General features: G+C 41.1%; 1 protein-coding gene across 8 annotated transcripts in view; it reads left to right on the top strand.

The window, feature by feature from the left end:
* The window catches only part of pde4d (phosphodiesterase 4D, cAMP-specific), a 207137-nt gene that overhangs the window by 177343 nt on the left and 14591 nt on the right, over nucleotides 1–15203 (top strand). For all 8 annotated transcript variants that reach the window (XM_038703070.1, XM_038703071.1, XM_038703074.1 and 5 more), the window contains 5 exons: nucleotides 3099–3290; nucleotides 5193–5229; nucleotides 5310–5386; nucleotides 5849–5898; nucleotides 11431–11543. In XM_038703070.1, coding sequence (XP_038558998.1) covers nucleotides 3099–3290; nucleotides 5193–5229; nucleotides 5310–5386; nucleotides 5849–5898; nucleotides 11431–11543 — 469 coding nt within the window. The remainder of the gene's footprint in view (nucleotides 1–3098; nucleotides 3291–5192; nucleotides 5230–5309; nucleotides 5387–5848; nucleotides 5899–11430; nucleotides 11544–15203) is intronic.

Below are 15203 nucleotides of genomic sequence, written 5' to 3' on the forward strand. Positions count from 1 at the left end.
TTTCTCCTCTCTCCTTCCAGGCCAGTTATATCTTAGTTTAGGATCACTCTCTTTTTGGGTAAACTGTGATTTCCTACTGTCTCAGCCAGTACAGTAATGCTGGATCTACTTCCCATCTCCACCCTAATCCCCCTGCGAGTTGTACTCGTGCTTTTTGTTGATTCTCACAACATAGTCACAGGGGTGTAGACATTTTTTCCTTCTTTTTTTTCAACTCATGCTTGCGGCTGCTTTGTGTCAGAGCGGGGTGGCGGGGGGGGAATCAAACATTCCTACTGTGATGTCATTGCTGGTGCAATACCTCCATAAACTAGTTGTGAAGATCATTTCTGTCATTTCCCAAAGAGGGCTTGTCTCTGGAGTCACACTGCGCACACACAGACACACACACTTTCTGTGTAAGCTGTGATGTCAGAGTAAGGGCCCATGTCCACCAAAGTGTTTTTTGTCAGAAGGGAGCGCTAGCGGGCGTTTTCGAGGCACATTGTTTTTTCCTCCTGCTTTGGTTGCTATGATACATAAAATCCGTTGCAAGTAGTTCTGCCTAACTTTACTGGTTGTAAAGCTGCGTTTTTCCCAAAGTTGAACATTTTTCAACTCTGTGCCACGGGAAAAAAATGCTCAGCCCCCAGCGTGGAAAAAACGCTCGGTGCCTTGTCACACTGCTGGTGTTTTTACCAGCTTGTAAAAACGCGGTGTATGTTTAACAACTTATAATAATCAGTCGTTAAACATACACTTTCTCACTATCTCCCTGTCTGTCATCTTTGTTTCTGTCTTGTTCGCAAACATGATGTACACACCCATACACACATATCACACAGAACAGCTGGAGAACAGACCAACCTGTGCCTGGAATGACAATTTATAAATCACTTGTGGGAGTCTGTGGTTTCATAATTGCAGTAAAGAAAACAGATGGATCACTTGATAAGGTGTGGATTAGGGTGTGTGTGTGTGTGTGTGTGTGTGTGTGTGTGTGTGTGTGTGTAGATAATACATTTTACAAAAGACATGCTTCTGATCTAATACCAGTACTACACTAATACTTACTACACTACTAGAAAGTCAGATAGAAAGGACTGAGTTTGAGGTTCCTTGCCTTCTTGTGATCACTGAAGTAACTCTTATTGTTCCTGGAGTCATTGCAATTCACATATTACCTTTCTGTCTCTGTGCGTGTTTGTCTAAGAGCTAGTTAGGGACAGGGACGGAGACAATACGTTTGCCCTTTCCTCGGTCATCAGGCAGACATCCAAAGTATCCCGTTCCACAACCGAAGCTCACACTCATTTAGCTGCTGCTACTCACAGAGATCACAGAGAGATAGCACAGCATTGTGCATGTCCTGTGTGTCGTTGGGACTGTGTCGAGCATATTCAGATACACTCGAACAACCTACTGTTTCTGATGTGATCTGATGTTACCCTATTTTACAACCTACAAACCAAACTTAAGACACATATGTATTGGGGGGCTTTTTTCCTTCATTGGAATAGGAACAGGCGTCTACCGGGTGGCCCCCTAAAAAACAAACATCCATCCATCGTCAACCGCTTATCATGCGTAGAGGGTCGCGGGGGGGCTGGAGCCAATCCCAGCTGACCATGGGGCGAAAGGCGGGGTACACCCTGGACAGGTCGCCAGTAAAAACAAACATGATAAACACAATTCACACTGATAATAACTTAGACAATCATCACATCATCAAGATGAGAAATACCCGGAAGAAATCAAGCTCAAGTTGAAAAACAAGAAGTGTGACAGCAGTGTTTTTTCTCCTTGTGTAATGACAAGCAAGGTTTTCATTGTTAGCTGGATGTTTTAGCTCAGCGTTGGAATGTGCTTTATAGACCAGGCAAACACATGTATGCACTCTGCTCTTCCACATGCAACATACTAGTAGGTTAACTCTAACACGAGCAGGGTGTCCTTTACTGGCTAAGACGTAGAGGAAGTTGGATTATATGTGTGGCTGTTTCCATAGTGAGAATGATGATGAGGACACAGGGTATGTCATCCCTGTGCGTATTATGTGTCGCACTTAGGGGAATCCCCCCTGACCTTAGCATGCACACCAGATGGGATTGCTTGAAAGCCTTCGCGATTAGCCAGATATATCTTGTGACAGGCGTTAGTCATCACCTGGGCGACCAATCACCTAGGAGACTAAGGAGCTCATTGTGACATCCCAGTGGGAAATGGTGTCCCTGGCTTAGAAACGCCTTATAACTGTGAGTCACTGGCATTGTTAGAGCAGAGGTATTCCCTGTGGCCCCGTGTAGAGTTTAAACAAAGCTTATTGCTTGTGGTTCTATGTAGATGGCTTTGAATTTTGCGCAATTAGTTCTAACTGCTGATGTGCCAATTAGTCTGCCACCAATCATAATCATCCAATAATCAGCCAGATAACCAGGGACTGACTGATTTATAATTTGAAATGGTTAAGCTTACGAGCAAATTTATGTCAGCCAGCAGTAGTGTAGAGCCTAGTGTAGGACCCGTACACGATATGCTCACACGGTCGTGTGCAGTGTAGGCATGTCAAGTTATGCTTTGAATGTCACAGCTCATGACCACGGAGCCCAGTTTGCAGCAACATATGGAATTGCATGGCAGAGTCTATGCTGCTGCAGTGGAAAAAATATTCATGTGGGATTTGTCATTATGCGAACAAGCTCTGAAGTCACCAAGACCCACTAACATGTAATGTTACATGGATTGTTGAGCCACATCATGGAGCCAATCTGTTACAGACAGCACTTCATCAGAAGTTAATTTATCAATTTGTGCATTTAAGAATTGGTATGTTAAAAAGTAGCATCATTTCAGGTTCAGATTTTCAAATTTATAAGTTAAGAACTTGCAATTGAAACACTGTGTCCCTACCTTCATCTTTTGAAATATCAGACAAAATGTACTGTGACTCTTAGCTGTTTAGAATTATACTACTTAGTTATTCTTCTGGAGTTTAGCGTAATGTTGCTTGATTTGTCAAATATCATCAAAACAATGTAGAAATTTACAATACATTGTGCATACATTATCAGATTCTGATCTGTGTGTCTTTCTGCCTCTCTCTTTCTCTCCATATGCAGTTTTGATGTGGACAATGGCACGTCATCAGGCCGTAGCCCCCTGGACCCAATGGCCAGCCCGGGCTCAGGCCTCATCCTGCAGGCAAATTTTGTCCACAGCCAACGGAGAGAGTCGTTCCTCTACCGCTCCGACAGTGACTATGACCTCTCACCCAAGTCTATGTCCAGAAACTCCTCCATTGCCAGTGACATGTGAGTCCATGGTGTCTTTTGCTTCCACCGGAGCCTTCATAAAATACCCCCTAATGCTTCTTGTTGTGCCGAATGTGGTTAATTCTTTTTTTTCTGCCTCTCTGAATCTGTGTCACAGCTGGATGTTTATTAGACCAGGTCTTAAAGCTGCCACGGTACTTATCTTTGCCCTGGTGGGAAGTGTGCATGACCAACAGCTGATTGTGTGGTGTCACATCTATTCTTAGCCATATCCAGTAGCATTAAAAAGGTGGTCAGTCCCAAAGTATCCACAAGGACAGTATATGTGATATTTTGCCAAATTGTCGATTACGTCTGCATAACTCATAAAGACAATGGGATGGATTAGTGCACATTTATAATACTCCATACTAACAATTGCCTTACAACTGTAGTAGAACACACTCCACTCAAACCAGCAAGCATCTTCTGGGTCAATGTATACGCTGATAACACAATGGTGGTTATCCTGTTACATGAACTGTGCACTTAGTGCTACAGGAAGTAAAAATATTTTTGAAATGAATAAAAAGAATAATGTCTTGTAGTAACCTTAGACTTCCTCCTTACTGCTGCTTTTTTGCTCTAGAGCTCTTGACCAGTTACCACGTTGAAAACCATTATACTTTATTCTTTTATATGTTTTTTTTTCTGCCAATTTGCATATACAAGAAATGTTTAGATAGCTAGCAGAAGGCAGCATATCTTTATGAAGTAAATAAAATAAATACAAGCTTCACAATAAAGTTAAACTTGTGAAACATTAAATGCATCTTCAGAAGAACATAGTTCAAATTCTGTACAAGAAAGCATCAAAACAGAGCTTTAAAACAAGGCTTTAAAAGGTAGTAAAATCTGAACAGCCTTTACCTAACTCTGTTTCTTGTCCCTCCTTTGATCTATCTGCAAAGATTCTTTCCATCCCTCTCAGAGAGTATATAGCCCATCATCTTTACTCTGAATACCTTCTATTTGTGTTGCGATAGGGAGCACATGGCGAGCCTGCGTCTCTTATGACTTTCATGCCAGGCATGTCAGCTTGCGTGTCACTAAGTGTTTGCACAACGTGGCTGTGATCTTGTAGAACTGAGCAGTGGGCTGAGAGCCCTAGATACTAACACACTCCTGTCACCTGAACAAACGTGTTCACAGTCATATTGTAGCTCGGAGGTCAGCAGGATTCTGACTCGAAAACCTAAAATTTCTTTTGCCTGAATTCAGTGAGTAGTGTACGCCACTCCTTTAACAGTGCCTACTGAGGTGCCCTTGAGGAAGGCTCTTGAATTCTGCCTATTCTAGGAGCCATGCCTTTAAGGTCTGGGGCAATCAGTAAAGTAAAGTCAGAAAAGTGCTCAGCTGACTGTTCCCTGGATAAATAAAAGTCACTAAAAATATGAAATAATGATTGCCTAAAAGATGTAGTTTAGGGCAGAGAAGGAGAGTAATGGAAAGTGAGGGAAAGGAAATGGAGAAAGAAAGGGTGGCTGTGTGAGGGAAATGTCTGTACAGCAAGTGCAAAGACTGCTTGCAGGTTTTACAGTGTTTTACTTGCTGTGAGAATATCTTAGTAGATGCTAAAAAATTGCATTTAATAAACTACCTAATGTGTACAGAGACATGTCCATCAATGAACCCCTTCAATTCTCTGACTGAAACCTTAAATTGTTCTGAATCTATTACACATTGTGACGTATGGCCTCAGCCGCTAGCTGATGTGATGAGTAAACATGTCGCTGTGATGGAGTGCATCAGAGACGATGAAACTAATCTAATGTGATGACCCTCTGCTCCTCCCTCCCCCACTTGACATTTCCAGAACACAAGCACACTGCTCTGTTGTCGAATGTCAATATATTATAGATCTGTATCTAACATTAAAACTGTTGTCTTTGTGACTTTCAGTCATGGTGACGATATGATTGTAACACCATTTGCACAGGTGAGCATTTGATCCGATTTTATTTTCAGAAATTGATGAAAACTGTATGATTCAGTTCTAATATATCATGTTCCCTTCAGGTTCTTGCCAGCTTGAGAACTGTCCGGAACAACTTTGGTGCATTAACCAATCTACAGCAAGACAGAGCGTCCAACAAGTAAGTTTCCAAAGTTGCCAAGATTTTATTATTTTAACAGAAAGAAAGAAAATCTATCATCGGGAGGAGTTACCCTGATTACAGACAACAATTGTCAACATGCCAGCATATCACAATAATTAATCACAGTCACTTTATGACTCAGATATTCCACTAAATAAATGTGATTTGAGGTCGTTATGCAGAAACCTGTAGTGTGTCCATTGCTCACTCACTGTCTGGCTATGATCACCCTCTGCTGTTCTTATTGGGTACTACAACAACAGTAGCAACCTTTTTTTTAAAGGTACCCTCTGCTATAGTGCTCCCCACATGTGTAGAAATTAGTGAAGGGACATGGTGCTTTCTTACTGCTAAGAGTCATGTAGAGAGTTTTAAATAAAATATTTAGACGTAAACTACCAATTGTATTGCTTTGGAAAGGAAATGTCTCAGTGTGTGTGTTTGTTTCCCCCATGACAGGAGATCACCCATGTGTAACCCACCACCCATCACCAAGACCACCTTCACAGGTATGTAGACAGCAACATAATGGCTTGTGTCCTCGGTGTGTGTGTGTGTTTGATTTAGATGTGTGGTCTGGGAATCAAGAATAGATTTTGCTATAGAAACAGTAAACATTATTACTATTTTTAGCATTACTGTGCATTCAGACCAAACGTGAATTTAATTCTGGACAGAGTGTTCACTGCGATATTGCTAATAAACACAACTCTCGATTACAACAGTTGTGTGAACCCAAAGTATGCATTTTGCTGTAAATTGCAATAAACGGTTCAAACTGATGCCGAATTAACTACAACATGATGCCGATTTGTTAAACATATGAATTTGTCAGATCTGTCAGCATGACAGCAGAACAGCAACTTTTTAAATGTTTGTTTTCTGATTGGAGTTCGGATCGATCAGGCCTGTGCTATGCTAACTTTAAAGTACAGAGATAATTTTAATCAAGTACTAGACACACATTTAGGTTTTATTTCATAACAGTGGAACTGGAAACATACGGTGGCTCACTGCTGAGAAGCGCGAGTGAAGATGAACATTGTAATCCCCAAAAAATAAAGTAAAAAGTTAATTTAATAAAAGCAGTTAACTCTGAGCTCCTCCTGCGGGTAAACAGCGTAGTTGTCAGAGCATAATCCAGTCCCACTGCAGGTTTTTTTTGTCCAAAAGCTGCAGCGCTTTCCCAGCTCTCTCCTCCACGACTCCCCTGTCTGTCGGCCAGCTGAGATCACTCCCTCCGGACAATCTCAACGCTGATAGGCTGTCACGCATAAGTCATGCAACTTTCTCGCTTGAGTTGAAAATTTTCAACTCAGTTAAAACAGCTAGAGGTAACACTTTACTTAAGTTCCCATTTTTTATCATTTATAAGCAGTATATAAATTTTTTATAAATGGTTCATAACACTATAATGTATTTGTAAAGTGTTACTGCATTAGAACTTTTTGTAGTGGTTCCAGTCGTTTACTAATAATCGGAGGCTGACTAGATTAAAGTCGAAATGAAGGAAGCTGGGGTTGTTATAGTGATATTTTTCTCTATTGTAAGATTTCAGCATGGTGGTGGTGAGGGTCTTGCAGACACAGTCATGCTGTGCAGGGAGCCAGAGAACATGAACATAATATCCAACACGATCAGAATACAAATATGATCTATGACCTATTTTGCAGAGAATTGGTTCATTGGACAAAACGAATGGACAGGAGAAAACAATGACAGTGTAACTGGTAAACCAAGACCAATATTTGAGTCAGTAACTGTTGTTTTGCTATTTTCTATGAAGTTTGGATAGATGTGGCCTTTTTATGGATAAAAAATGTTTTTATAGCCAAGGTGTTGTCAAATCTTCAGTCAGTTTCGGAAAAGCTAGTAACAGCAGTTACAGACGTTTGGTAAGACACTTACTTTGGTACTTTGAAAGCTGACATGTCACATCTATCCTATATATATAAGCCTTGCCTATCTGTATATTGCACTGGATGTTATGTTATCTAAATCTTATGTTCAAAGGTAAATCAATATCTTTAATCTGCAGGCAAGTCAGAGGCAAGGCAAAGATTCTTTCAAGATGTCAAGGTGTTTACTTTTGGTTTAATCAATACAGGCGCCAGTTCATTGTCATGACGCTGCCATGTTTAACATGCACTTATCAGTACTTAAATGATTGATTATCAGGCCTTATATAGTCATACCTGACATAGATAATCGACTGTTTAGCAGTATCAATGGCTGTAACCTAGCTGGTGTTTGCAGGAGAGACCATATAACCTCCACCCTTAATAAATAATTTCACAGTGTCTTCTATAGTATAATTATCTCTAAGGCATGTGCACATAAACACACACATTCATCAATATAATATAAGAGGTAAAAACACTCATGTTTATTATATTAATCACAAGTACAAAAATGAAAATCCAACAATGTGAATATTAATGGAGACAAATTTGCGTTCTTCCACATTTGAGGGAGATCTGTCTAGACATTCCTCCCAAAAATCACATCCCCGGTACATAACCTGCTTATAAATGAGGAACTGGTGACATTGTGCTATATTTGGAACGCAGTCATAATGGTGCACAGCCATTATGGGCCTGCCATAAACTGGTGACAGCTGTGAGTCATGACCATGAATGTTTGAGAGTATTGACTACTTGTAATGCAAAGGCTTGCTGAGGCGGCAACTAAGTCATCTTGCTGGTGAAGACAATAACGGAAGTGTAATTAGTAACTCAGTAAATCAGTCAGGGATAGGATGCTAGTGCTCTTTTTTTCTGCTTTCCTATCTATGCTCATCACACTGTCTCCTGCTTGTCAAGGCATTTCGGTCCTCTCATCTGTCATTGACTCACTGTTCGGATAAAGAAAAATATTTTAGAATCATTTAAAAGATTTACTGGTAGTTCTGTGGCATTTTACCTATTTTGGATAAGAACAGATGGTTAAAGCTAAAGAGAGGGAGACTAGCAGAGCAAGCAGGGTAACAAAATCATATTATAAAGTTTTAATTAATGTTTGCAGGCAATAAACTTTTAAAATCTGTGCTGATGTATTGATTGATGTGGGAATATAAAGAGAATTTTAACAAATACAACAAAAGAATGCTTCTGAAATATATTGCCTAACCCAGCTTTAACATTCAACATCCCATATACTCAATCCAAGGTGTTATTAATGTATATGTTACATTATGCAATTATGAGTGAGGCCACTACTCTAAATTACTGTACCTTTCCCTCCCTACTTGATACTGCAGCTTGTAGTTTATATGGAAAACAACAGGGCTTAAGACACTTAGGGGTGGTGTCAGGTCCCAAATACATAGAATATTTTAGTTAAAAAACCCAGGCCTCCAAGAGATGGACAGTTCTTTCTCTATCCATATGGGACAGAGAGGAGGTGCTACAGGTGAACATTTTACCAATATTGTAATTCCCATTTTATCTACACCAGTCAAAATCCCAAAACATTGGTTTAAGAACATCAGCAGTTTATTTGAAAATTCCATGCCGAGGGACAAAAAATCTTTGTATAAAACAACACGAGGATGAGAAATGAACCAGAGTGAAACTAAACGTCATAAATCGGAACAAATGTAGTTCACATAGTGCATTCTGTTGGAATCCATAATATCTTACAGGCTTATTTTATAAAAGTCTAAGTGATTGGCACATGATACTGTCTTAAAATGTAACTAAAGTTGCTGAACATCCAAGCATGTGGGCTGATGCATCGTAAAAGTACAACACACTGTATATGAAGAAGTATTTGTTCAGTATAGTTCAGACTCTGCAATGCATGTCAATGCATTTTTTTTCTCCTTTATCCCCTTTCTTCTCCTCCTCCTCCTCTCACAGTCCGACTTCCCTGTCGAGCTGTTCCGGTACATAGTTTGGCTGCAGCCCTGCGTCTGTGCAGCAGAGTGGCCTCTCCGAGCGCCGGTGTCTGATGTCGCACTAAGCATGAGAAGAATGTCATTGACGTCAGTGCAGTTGCTGTCAGAAAGAGTAGCACCCCAGCCACTGACACCACACTGGGGAGAGAGAGAGAGAGAAAGACAGAAAGGAGACAAAAGAGGGAGGAGGAAGGATGTTCAGAGATCAGCGGAGGAAACGAATGAGTGCGGAAGAGGAAGGGGACTAATGGAAGGAAGGAGGGAGAGATTTGTCAAAGACAATGAAGCAGGAGGGGGGGTATTGTTGCAAATGGGAGGTGGCAAAAGAGGTTTAGAGATGGTCAGTGTCTATGCCTATACACTAAATAGCCCTGCATGGAAATAATATAATAGTTCAATGCCAAATATAGCCCTTTAAAATATCCAGGGCCTAAAAACTACACACGCAACCAAGAGCTGTAAACTTTGCATGATTTACTTTTAAAATAAATTGTCCAAGAATTAAAGATAAGTGAAAAAGCAGCATTTCTATTATTTAAACCTGAATAAAGACACCATATTATTTTCCCAAAGGCTTTAATACAGTCCAAATTCTAACTGAAATGTAAAGCTGGTATGGCATTATGTGATTCAGTTAGCTCCTTGTATTTTAATCTGCTTCTTCTTTTGTCTGTGTAATTGATTTACAGCTAAAGTGACCCCCCCATCCCAGATCACATACCATTAAAAGCCTGTGCTTTCTCAAATTAGTCAAGGCATCAATATTAATTGGCTTCTGACAAGGTGACATTATCTGTTAACATATGCCGACTTTGAGAGGGAAATGTCTTAAAGTTTAAAATTAAAAGAAACTGAAGGATACTTTGATATAAGGCTTGTGATGTTAGCACTCCCTCTTTACCATATTGTTTTGTTTACCTCTCTGTTTTGGTGTGTTTCTATGCTGAACACTTATTAGCATGCATTCACACGCAGTATAAGGAGCTCCTAGCTCTGGCTCCACTCCCCTGATACTCCAGTCCATGTTTTGTCACTCTCCCTTCCCCATCCACAGTGCAGTCCTCTCAGGCTTTAGGTACAGCTTGGGGAGAGCAGCACGTTTGGCTACCAGGGACGCCGAAGCAACAGCAGCCCACCCCCTATACACACAGCATCTATAGGAAACACTATCCAGCACACACACACACACACACACACACACACACACACCGGATTATACCTTTTGCTTCCCGGATACCATGGATGTTTTCATTGGCAGAGAGGCTAAGGATACAAAATCATGATGTGTTATGGTTAGCATTTCATCTGGTGTGAGTTTGCGTGTGTGCGTGTGTGTGTGTGTGTGTGTGTGTGTGTGTGTGAGATGTCTTTGTATTTGTTGACCATGTCAGGATTCTGTGAACGATCTCGTGTTTGTTCCGTGCTGGACAGTATTTACATGGATCCTGACTGGTTCTGAGCCTCTCGCTGGATCTTCTTTTCCACCGTCCCTGTCTTCCCTCCATCCCTCCTAAGGCAGACATGGGCCTGTTAAGCAGACTGCTGTTCATCCTGCTACACGACTGGAATTACATCTTTCTTATGAATGATAGTGTAAACCTCATACACCTAGATCGCTGACTGTGATATGAGTGCTGTGAATGGGAGATAGTGAGTACTACTGTCTGTGTGAGATTTCTGTTTTGTGCTGTTTCTTCTTTTACTCTGTGGGTTGCCTCCTGTACCCTCTGTTGTGATTTTACCTTCATTTGGACACCCAGAACTGACCCAGGGTTGCTGTTTGTCATTAATGACTTATGACTGTACTCCCTGGGATTGTATGTGGCTTACTCTTAAAAGGAAGAATCCTGGATTTGAACTGTAGGACTGTACTGGAGGTTTTTTGTCTCCAAGGGAATCAGTGAGCTTTGCTACAGCTGTCCTGTCCTGTGTGCATCTCTGGGTTAGGATACAGAACAACAAGGCCCTACTCCCAGACCCGTACAACTGGCTCACCTGTCCAGTATGAAGAGTCACCCATGTGTTTTCTCGGGGTATCCCAGCTTAGCTGTATGTGGGGTGGGAGACCCCGGGCCTGGACCGTCCACTAGCCCTCTGAAGCGGGCCCTTACTGAACCCTTGCCCTCCTGTCTTGCCCCTGCAGAGGAGGCCTACCAGAAACTGGCCACTGAGACCCTGGAGGAGCTGGACTGGTGTCTGGATCAGCTGGAGACGCTACAGACAAGACACTCGGTCAGCGAGATGGCCTCCAACAAGGTAAGAAGTTTGCACTAACTTGTCAAGACAAAGTGTCAATCTCAGAGTAATTTAATTCTTGAGTGACACAGGCAGCATCTGTAGGAAATATTGATATAGCTTGTTTTTTTTGTTTTTTTGTTTTTTTGACTTCAGACAAATACCCAATTGTAGGAATGCACTTGTATTATTTATTGAAACATGTGCAGAAGCTGCTACCCAGGATTCACTTTGGTGTGTTGTTTGTGGTGGACGAGACCAGGATGCATTATTAACCTTCAGTTAAACATAGTGTGTGTTCGTATATATAGTGTAGTACATTGCTATATATATATTTGTGGATGTCTGAACATCTGACTCTGGAATTGTCAGCAAACAGCTCTGTATTTGACTACTCAGACTAGGGAGGCCATCTTTAATAAATTGCTCATGAATACATATAGCAGCACAGGAAAACCTGCATGGCAAAACTGCCCGTCGCAACCTCCAACAGCACCCTCAGGCCAGCTGCAGGGTCATCAGCCAGGAGCCACCCTTCATTGATGTTTCGCTTCATTATTCCTGGAACATCTCGGTCTGGTGGAGCCCCCTGCAACTGACCCTAGTATGCCTAAGACCCTTGCCTATCCCTCGCCTTATTTTTTCTCCTCAACCAAGGCCAGAAACTCCCCTTGAAAACACAGTTTTAGGAGACTTTTTAATCAGTCCATAACTACTTCCATACATCAATGAAAAAGTATAAAATGACAAACTCTCCTGATATACTGTATTCAATTCAATTCAATTTTATTTATACGGCGCCAAATCACAACAACAGTTATCTCATAGTGCCTTTCTTAAAAGAGCAGAAAATACTCTGTGATATTATTTACAGAAACCCAACAATTCCTGATGGTCATTTAGCAGCAGTGAAATGAGGTTTATTGCTCAATGACCAGCTGATGTGCTGCACAGTTTTGTTTTAATAATTACCAGGAGCAGATAGATACAATACATTATAGGATGTCGATTTGATTGATTTTAACGTATGTAGTATAATATTATATAACCATTACCTCCTCTATGTCCTCTGCTATCAAGCCTCTCTCCCTGTTCATATGTCAAGTGTTTATCAACTCATAGTATTTGAGGCAGAGGATCTCGCTACTTCTGCAATCAGTAGTATTAGTAGTATTTGACTGTTTTATGTTATGTTGCCTATGTGTTAGCGGTGGCATCATCATGCAAGCAGGCAGACGTGTGCTGTGAGCATGCTCAGTCACCACCTGTGTATGTGTGTGTGTGTGTGTGTGTGTATGTGTGTATGAGGAGGGAGGCTGATGTGCGGCTTGAATGCTGATCAGCTCCGGGCCTTGGTGATGTCACACACTGTGATATCACATGAGGGGGAATGGACCTAGAGGAAAGGCAGGGTGGACAGACAAAGAAATTACTCAAACACTCACTTATGTTACCACAATCACATGCATAACTGGGACATCTACCTCATTTAAAAGTGAAAAGAGTATTTGTTTTTTTTTGTTTTTGTTTTTTTTCCAGAAACCTGTAACACGCACTGCCTCATCATTGCTCACCAGCACAGCTATCTCTGGTTGTCATGGCAACAGCTACAGGCCCGACCAGCCTGTTATCTCACTCCAGCAACACGCACACACGATAGGTAATACCGTCACTGTATCGCCCACACATAGTCATTACTTTATGTCTGTACCCTGCAGACTTTCATTTATCAACACTCAAAATGAGCCTTAATTCATCAATGGAGGAAAGTCTGAGATTAAAAAGAAACCATAAAATTAAATTCCTTTCACATAAATTAAATTAAATTAAATTACAGCTAAATCTGCTCCTCTTGCGATGTCCGGTGACATTCCTGTGAAAATCACCACCCTTGCGCTTTAGTTGTATCCATTAGCAGTCACATTGTATAGCTGCTGTTGATTTGTGTTTGCTTTGATGGAACAGAACAGTTCCTTCTGCTCCCTACATCCCTCAGTAACGACCCCAATCAGATTTGGTCATAACCATGGAATATAATGCATGTCACCTCTTATAAGTCTCTATCAAGCCCAGCGGCTGCTGTAACAGTAGGTCAAACAAGGTTGCACACTTGTTTGACCTAAAGGATCTTACACAAGGGGGATGACATGTTCACTGTTATTATTGTTGTTGCAGCATTCACACAAAAGCTAAAGTAAATACTCAACAAACAAAGTTTATTTTCAATTCACTATACTACATTTCTATTTAATATACTAGAGTGTAATAACATCTTTGAGATCAACCCATCTCTCTTGAGCTGAATATTGTACTGTTGGTTCCAGTTTAGGATACTCCTGTGGGTACATTTTTACCCTTTTTGTCGGTGGTGTTGTTTCTAAAATGAGCAGCTGGTCTTTCCGTGGCTCTGCCTCAGGAACAGTGTTAGATGGTCAAGTTTGATTAGCATGCTTCTTCATGGTCAGATAATTTCCCGAGGTAATATTGTAGGACAAAGAAAGATACTCTAGGTGATCATTTGGACCTACTTTGGGGTCCAAAGAGTAGTTTGAAGTGAAGATCAGATCTCCTGGAGTAAAAGTGTTTTGGTTGTGCCATTGTGTGTTAGCAGCTTTGGTTGAACCGGGGTCATATATTGATCCCTATCTTTCTGACCAGCATTTCAGCAGGACAGATCCTTGTTGCATGAACGATGCTGAACAGGAATCTTTTTCCCTGGGAAGTGTCACTTTTCATTTTACCTAACCCCTTGTTAAAAGTTTGCACTGTTCTATCTATAAAGAGTAATTTTTCATTACTCATTTTTATAAATGACTCAAATTTAGTGCTTGTGATCTGTAGTAACAGACACCATGAGAAAGATCTGTCACTCAACATGGATTTGTGACCTCAGGGTTGAGGGAGTGTCTGGGTGGGAACTACACCCAACAAATGCCTTAATCAAGAGGATGAAAGTTATGCATAATTAAGGATGTGTGCAGTCGATAGGTGGTTTCAGTAACCCGCCTCAGATGCACCTCTTTGTCCGTTTTTATAATAGTTGGCATCAAGCACTTCAGAAACCTACAGGTGACGTCACGGAGACAGTGTCTTATGTGTGTTGTATTCACTGGTGAGTCGTCCGCCTGTACAACACCTGTACATTTCCTTTTCTTTTACTTTTTTAAGGTACACAACCTTGCTCAGTATATCTGCTTTTGCAAGTTGTTTCCTTGGCTGTAAACAATGTTGCGCTCACACACACACAGCCCGTACTTTTTGGGCAATCTGTTTCTGTAGGTTGAAAATAGATACAAGCAGCTTACGATCAGTATAGATATGGAAGGATGGACTCCTATACAAATCTTTTTAAGCTGCAGCTTTCAGCAAGCAATAGGGAACAAACCACTCTCCATTTTATGTTTTGGGACAATTGTGATGCCATACAGTCAGGCATCACATGACAGGATGAGTAATGGACTAGTCCCTCAGCTGACTGCAACCGTCATCACCGTCTACATCCTTCATCCTGGATGAATCCTACTTTCTTGCTATAGTATCATCCAGATAAAATGCTGCTATTAGCATGCCTTGCAGTAGGTCTTCACAATCTGTTGGAATATTAATAATAATAAACATGACACTTTATAGTTATATTCAGGTTTTGCAGGTCTGTGCTCAGGCTTTGTTGACGCTTTTTAG

The sequence above is a fragment of the Micropterus salmoides genome, unplaced genomic scaffold, assembly GCF_014851395.1.
Source record: "Micropterus salmoides isolate LMB-PRFRI ecotype aquatic unplaced genomic scaffold, ASM1485139v1 Ms_hic_scaffold_7, whole genome shotgun sequence".
NCBI classification, from domain to species: domain Eukaryota; kingdom Metazoa; phylum Chordata; class Actinopteri; order Centrarchiformes; family Centrarchidae; genus Micropterus; species Micropterus salmoides.